The 7468-nt window shown below is 39.5% G+C and overlaps 1 protein-coding gene across 1 annotated transcript; it reads left to right on the top strand.

Annotated features, from left to right (window-relative positions):
• imp3 (IMP U3 small nucleolar ribonucleoprotein 3) lies at positions 1–6197 on the top strand. The gene is made up of 7 exons (XM_088354922.1): positions 1–225; positions 1284–1391; positions 3661–3735; positions 5170–5249; positions 5325–5376; positions 5463–5535; positions 5620–6197. Exons 1-7 carry the CDS (start codon positions 89–91, stop codon positions 5644–5646), a joined length of 552 nt encoding a protein of 183 aa, XP_088211048.1. The 5' UTR covers positions 1–88; the 3' UTR covers positions 5647–6197.
• Positions 6198–7468: the final 1271 nt, after the last annotated feature.

Below are 7468 nucleotides of genomic sequence, written 5' to 3' on the forward strand. Positions count from 1 at the left end.
ATCTGAATTCGATTTTTCACCAACGAAGAAAACTGCATGCGTCCCGTGTTTCCAGCGTGTGAATAAACAAATAACAAGTACCGTAGAAATGGTCCGTAAATTGAAGTACCATGAGCAGAAGTTACTGAAAAAGGTTGACTTTATCAACTGGGAGGTGGACAACAACATTCACGAGGTCAAAGTATTGAGAAGGTTTCACATCGAGAAGAGGGAAGACTACACCAAGTAAGCAAGAGACTGAATGCCGTCGGACCGAGGTGGCTAACCCGCATGTCCTTACATGATCTCGGCGTTTCTATGCTCTGATGTGCGGAATCGTTACCAAGCTCCTGCAGTTTGCTAAAAGAGCTGATCATTTGTATAATCCGAGTTGAAGAAGAAAAACCTCCAAAAACTACAGGACATACCTGTCAACCTCCAGGGCTCCATGCCCTTACAAACGGTCGTATTTTCCTTTGCAAAATACTAAATAATCTACATCATATTTTTTCCCAAATGTGTTTATATATGTAGTTTAACATAGCATATTGTACATGCGTTTCGTTATATCATACATATTGTTAATTATTATTTTGTTGTGAGATCCTGAGTTGCTCGACATGAATGAGGTTCAAAAATTAAGTAGCCTGGATGGACGTTCACTGTAGAAGGAAAAAATACATGCAAGTATAATTAAGTAGAATAATACATTCTCTTATTCAAATTATTGATTCATTTTCTGCATTAAATTATTGTTGGTAATATACTGATAACAACAAACCTGTCTTTTTTTCATTTTCTCCTTTTATACTTCTTTTTTTTCTTAACTTCTTTATACAACATAATAATTCGTAATATAATGCTTCAAAGCAAGTGAGCCGTTTGAGACCCGTCTCTAATGAGTTGAGCCGAAAAAGCCGGTTCTCTAAAAGAGACGGACTTCTTTTCACTACACAACTACCACATGAAATCCGATGTTTTTTAAGACCACATGTATTTCAAATTTACTCAATCAACCCCGCCTGTTGTTTTCAGATCAGAATGACTTCGAACTCGTTTGACTTGATCGATTTGCCGTTTCGTGATAGTCGGTGTATACCGGATGGTACCCACAAGTTTTTCCGTACAGATTTTCTTGTACGTTGTACACGTCTTTAAATGCATAATAAACGTACTTTGTACGGCAAAAACGTACAGGTTGACAGGTATGGGACATGCAGCTTTTGAGGACCGGACTTGGCACCCCTGTCTTCGAACCTGCAGGCATGCGTGTTTGACCAAGAGTTCACTTCTTTCTCTTTTAGGTACAATAAGTTAAGTCGTAACATCAGGGACCTGGCACAGAAAATCAGAGACCTGGATGAGAAAGATGGATTCAGAGCTCAGAGTACGCATCATCTTCTAGAAAAACTGTAAGTGGAGTCCTAGAACCATTGTAATGTAGTAATCACTCGTTTTTTGTTTTTGCTGTGGTGATGTTCCAAAAAAGGTCCTGCCATAGTCCAAATCCGCAAAATAGAAACCCTTTGTTATTAAATATTGTATTAAACATCGAAACCAAAGAACAAACCTCATTTATAGACCCAAGCATTTGTTTGATAAATAAAAGTATATGATTTTTTTTTCCTTCCCCAAATCACTTTTGTCCTGTCAACTCATAATAATTAAAAAAATGCTGCATTTATTGCACTAATGGGTGGAATTTTTTTCAGAGCACTTAAGTTTTTGCTTGATATATTTTGTTGCCGCTATGTTGATTTTATGGAAAACTATACTTTCCCATAGACAGAGGTCGGCAACCCAAAATGTAGATAGAGCCATAAAAGAGCGGCAAAAAATAAAAGCCTTAAATTAGCATTAGATGGAAGGAAACATATTCTGTGTTTGTGTGTGTGTGTGATATACTGTATCTATAGAAATACATTTAATTGTTTTCAGATGAAGTATTTGAGGAGTATTTTAGGACTGACAAGATTGGATAGATTGAGAAATGAAATTGTGAGAGACAGAACTGGAGTAGTATTGGAACTGAGCAAGTGTCTGGATAAGAGAGTACTCGGTTGGTTTGGACACATGGAGAGGATGTATGAAGAGCAAATGTTGAAGAGGATCTACAAAGCAGAAATAAACGGAAGGAGACCAAGAGGAAGGTCTTGATTGATGTGGATGGATGGTGTCATGAGTGCACTGCAGGAAAGATGTCTAAATATAGTGGAAGCTAGAGCTCTTGTTGGTGAAAGGAATGAGTGGAGAGGTGGTGTAAAAGGATAGTGGGATGTTTAGACGTGTTCTAGGGGATGGGCAGGGCACATGTATGATGCCGCAGGGGTAAACCAGTGAAGTCTCCCGACGGATCACCACCTTATCGTGGTGGGGCACTTTGCGCGTCTCCATGACCCCTAGAGCTATGTCGGCCGGAGTCTCGTACTCCTGGTAGGGTTACCCAAGCCGAACAGGTCGAAGGGTAGAGTCCAGACTAAGAGTGATCCCAAAAGCTGGTGGCGGCACGCTTTGAGGCGGTTTCCTACAGACCTGGATCCCGTTAGCCGCCTGCAGTTGTAGAAAGATGCCGGTCGTCTAGGGTGTCCCTTGCCACTGGAACCATCTTCTTTACAATCAAGATAGTGGCGTTGGGGAAAGCGCACCCTTTACGCCACTTTAAAAACCGTCATTGCGCAGGTATCCTCTTTTACCTGAGTCTCCGACCACAATCCAGGATCAGACTGTTCAAACATCAGCAGACTCACAAATAAAAGAAGATGGTCATCATCAAATCGATGGACAACCCCAACAACAACAACAAACCAGTGAAAGCTGTTGGGCCCTGCTGTTGAACAGAAAAGTGTGTTGTGTCACCCTGACCTGAGTGACATGGCCGCATTCTTGTGTCCCATTTCATCTGGAGGGACGAAAGCATGATCAACTTGGGTGCTGAGGCGCTTAGCTAGTTTGGGTATTTGGGCATTTGGGTTGGCCATGGTCCAAAAAGTTTTGTGTGTGTTTTTTGCTACTTTTTCCTTTTTTCTCATCTGTTTTTGTGTATGTGTTTGTCTTGCTGTCAATCACCCTTCTCGAGGGATATGACCTGGATAGATATTTACTATATATATATATATATATATATATATATATATATATATATATATAAAATCTCATTGTGAACCATTAAAAGTGTTTGTGTTGCAGGAATTGATAACTGTATAGTGCTTGACACCTCAATGTTTTTGTTGTGTTTTCATGTTTTATTCTGTTAGAGCTGGTCAGTGTTGGAATATTAAGTAGTTTATCCTATCTACGTGCGAGAGTGTTCCCTCTGTCGTCTTTTGTTTCTTTAAAACTAGTTCTAACACAGCACACGTTGTCTTTCATGTTTTGGCCAGATTTAGTTTGTGTTTTAACATACCTCGTGTCTTCTGTCTTTCATGTGTAATTCATTTAAGTCTCATGAGAGTTTCAAAATTCTTGTTTCCTTTCTGTAAATTAAATGTTTTCATGCTGCAATTTGTGTTTTAATTCTATGTCTGAAAAGTAATTCGGGATCTGAAGCAATAAGAGAAGAAAAAAAATTACTATTGCATTTTAACTTTGCACAATATATTTACCACATGTAAAAAAAAAAATGAATTGGTCAAATTGTAAACAAGACATTTAGTGAAACTAATCCACGAATCTTCTTCATAGGTACAGCACTGGACTCATCCCAACTAGGCAAAATCTGGCCCTCGCAGACAAAGTTACGGCCTCATCTTTCTGCAGGTAAACTTATGCGAGTGAGCACATTGTATTAAATTGTAAAACTGATTTAATTTGGATAAATATAGGCAGCACAAATTACCTGGCTCCGTATACCTTTTTCATGGCCATATTAAAGCACTTTTAAGGACTTTCACGCCAATTTTCCAATTTCACCAGTGCCAGTAAAAGAAAAAATCTCATGTGAATCATGTATTTTGCAGAGCTCAATTGTATCTGTAATTTACATATGTGATTTTTAATCTGGGTGTGCATTTATGATGGCATGATTTTTAGATCTTGGGTAAATCATAAATATATTTGTTTTTGAGACAAATCTCCCCCCCTTCAGGTGTTTGGTAAAATGACTGTAATATGTACTTTGCGTTTTTTAGGTGCAGGAAGTTCTTCCTTTTCCCCATTGGGAAACACTACCTTAATTTTTTGGTTGGCCCATAAATGTCCATAATTGATATGTAATCCTTGCACTAATGCTCATTTTATAGTGCCATATTTAGGCGTAGTTTGCAGTCGTGATGTTTGGCTCGACCCAAAGACGCTTCATAGGACAATGATGTACAAACTAATGCCAGCTGCCGTTAATCACGAGGGAAGAGGAAATGCAATGGCAAAGTGAAGCCACCAGAGAGCAGGGTTGGCATCATTCCTAAGAAGACTTGTTGTTCATTTTACCATCACTCTGCATATGGGTTGATTCGAGCCTTAAATTGGTCAAAACGTGGTTGGCGTTTTTTTCAATACATCGCAACAATGGCACAATTCATTTCAAGTGTGCATTATTTGGATATGAACTCGAAATGGGATAACTCCATTATTTATAATTATTTTTTGACCTCTTAACTAGTTAAAATGTTCAGTGGCAACAGCCCTATGGACATGTGTGCAATCCCAGCAATCGCTAACAAGCGTCATGGAGCTGCAGTGAGAATGCAGTCTGCGGCTTGCAGGCTAAATTGTTATTCGGGCTTTGGTGCCACCAGTTGGTAAACGTACTTGGCATACAATTGACTCTACGGCACTCAAGAGAAAAATTCCAAAATCCTGGGAAATGCATTTAAATGCATCAGGTTTATGATATATCAAAGATTATGAATTATAGGGGATGTCCATATGCCCAAATAATGTAAATAGCATGTTTTGGGAAAAAAAGGATGTAGGTGGCTCTCAATTGAAATTACATAAATTACAGCACTATGCCATTTTGAACATTATGCTTCCAAAACCCAGAGGAAACATCACAAGTATTTACTTTTCAATGCTCTCTCTTTGATTGAAAATACAAAAAAAAACGGCACATGTTTCTAATATTTAGTATCTACATGCTGTGAGGGTTAAAAATGATCACAAGTGGCAAATGCACTGTTTCATGATGGACTCGTTGTCTTTGAAGTCAGCGTTTTATCTGTATTACCCATACATTGGTTGTTCTTCCCGAAGGAGGCGGCTTCCTTGCATCTTGCTGAACCTTCGAATGGCCCAGAACTTAAAAACAGCCATCACTTTCATTGAGCAAGGACGTATCCTTCCTTCCCGGCTCCCCTCCCATTAACGTTTTTAAATACCTGTTTTAGTGTACCTTCACTACCTCTCAGATATTCGTATTGGCCCAGAGATTATCACAGATCCTGCATTTCTCATCACAAGGTCAGGAAAGATAATTTTACAAGTAGTCAGCAGCTTATTCCAAAGTTTTAAAAGTAAGAAACAATTTTTGCTTTCCATCTCTGCAGAAATATGGAAGATTTTGTTACCTGGGTGGATTCCTCAAAGATCAAGCAGCATGTTTTGAATTACAATGATGAGGTGAGTACTTCTACAAGATTGTGGGATTTACAAACAAGGTGACAGCCTCTTCATGGAGTTAATCGGTTCCTGCTTCTTTTGCAGAGAGACGACTTCGACATGTTGGCGTAATATATATATATTTTTTTGTTCATCTGGCACCAGCCACCGTTAAATCTGGTAAAGTTTCAATGATGGGAAAACAACAATTTAAATGAATTTCTACCAACAAACTACAGAGAAGAGCAAAGTCCCCATCCACGATATCAAAATTACTATGCGGTTCCCGATGTAGTCGGAAATCTGCTGTGCTGACCAGTTATTTTATATGTAATAAAATATAATTAGTTAATTTTCGGGTAATTTAACTAGAAAAGTGGTCTGTTGCTGGATACTATGTATGCTTACACGGCACACAATTATACAGAAATGTGATTGTCATTACAACTTTCCATAAAAGCAGCGTTTTTGGTATGCAACATATTTTTTTGTATTAGTTTGTGCAACTGGTAAATGTTTAAGAAATATTTTTATTCATTTAAAACTTCCATTAAAACCACTGTGTAGTCAGAGTTTAAGACTTAAATATAGCTGTGCCATACAGTGAAACACATTTCTCAAACATGTAAACAAGATTTGTCAACTTTTAATTCTTGAATGTACCATAAAAGTTTCCTACCACAGTAAGGCTTCCTCACTCTTGCTCTCCACTCATTTTCCATAGCAAGGCCACAGTTCTGAACATGTTTAAGGTTGACCAATTCAATATCCGCCTCTATGGTCTTGTCCTAACCCAAAATTAAGGAGTTCGTATAATTGCTGACTTAGCTTTTAAGAATAAACTTATTAAATCACTCAAGTGAGGCACCGCCGAGAGGAATTAAATGTGGTGTTGGTGAAAAAAAATCCCTTCAAAAGTGGTGTCCCATCCCCAATCACATGGGTTAAAACCTGTGCGAATAATAACAATAGAAAAGGCTGTACTTTAAAAGGTGTGTTCACTGTTCAGTGCATCTGCAGTGTTTCTGCTTATTCATTCATCTGTCTTTCAATCTTGACTTATTTAAAGCTCATGTCGTGGAATTCCAGGGTGCAACGCTCAGGACTTTGAGCAATAATCTGCGCAAAAGCTGCTTGGCTGGACTCTCCCCTCTGTTGAAGGTCAATTTCGTTGTCACAATATGTTAACCCATTTTGTAACCATGACAATAAAGGTCTCATCTCTCTCTCATTAGCCGTACCGCTTATCCTCATTAGGGTCGCAGGGGGGCTGGAGCCCATCCCAGCCATCTCCAGGCAGTGGGCAGGGGACACCCTGAACTGGTTGCCAGCCAATTGCAGGGCACACAGGGACAGACAATTCATTCGCTCATTCACACCTAGGGACAATTTGGACCGGGCAATTCACCTGAAATGCATGTTTTTGGAACGTGGGAGGAAACCGGAGTGCCCGGAGGAAACCCACGCAAGCACGGGAAGAACATACAAACTCCGCACAGGAAGTCTGGAGCTGGATTTGAACCCACGCAGGAGGTTCCCATGACATGAACTGTGCCGTACATGCGCTAACCACTGCGCCGCCGTGCTGCACAATAAAGGTCTATTGTATTCTATTCTCTTTCCGACTCTTGATTCCAAGTTAAAAGGTCATAAAGGCAACTAATCAGTTTCACAGTAGGGCATCATTTAGTGTTTGAGCTTGTTTTGAAACTTGACATCTATCTCCATACCAAAACCATATCACCCTAGTAAGAGGTGGCTACAGTCAAGAACACACTTGACATTCACCAAAAATCATTCCCCATCACTCCTCCCAACCTGATATCAAACATTAAGCTCACAACACAACTAGGGCTGAGTTGCTGTGCCATGCAACCCTTCATCAGCAGAGAAGCCGACAGCATAAACTGGTTTACCCCCTCTGCATCATTTGTGTCGCTATCAGTTCTTAACT

This window comes from Urocampus carinirostris, chromosome 1 (genome assembly GCF_059441175.1).
Source record: "Urocampus carinirostris isolate Australia breed hairy pipefish chromosome 1, RoL_Ucar_1.0, whole genome shotgun sequence".
Classification (NCBI taxonomy): Eukaryota; Metazoa; Chordata; class Actinopteri; order Syngnathiformes; family Syngnathidae; genus Urocampus; species Urocampus carinirostris.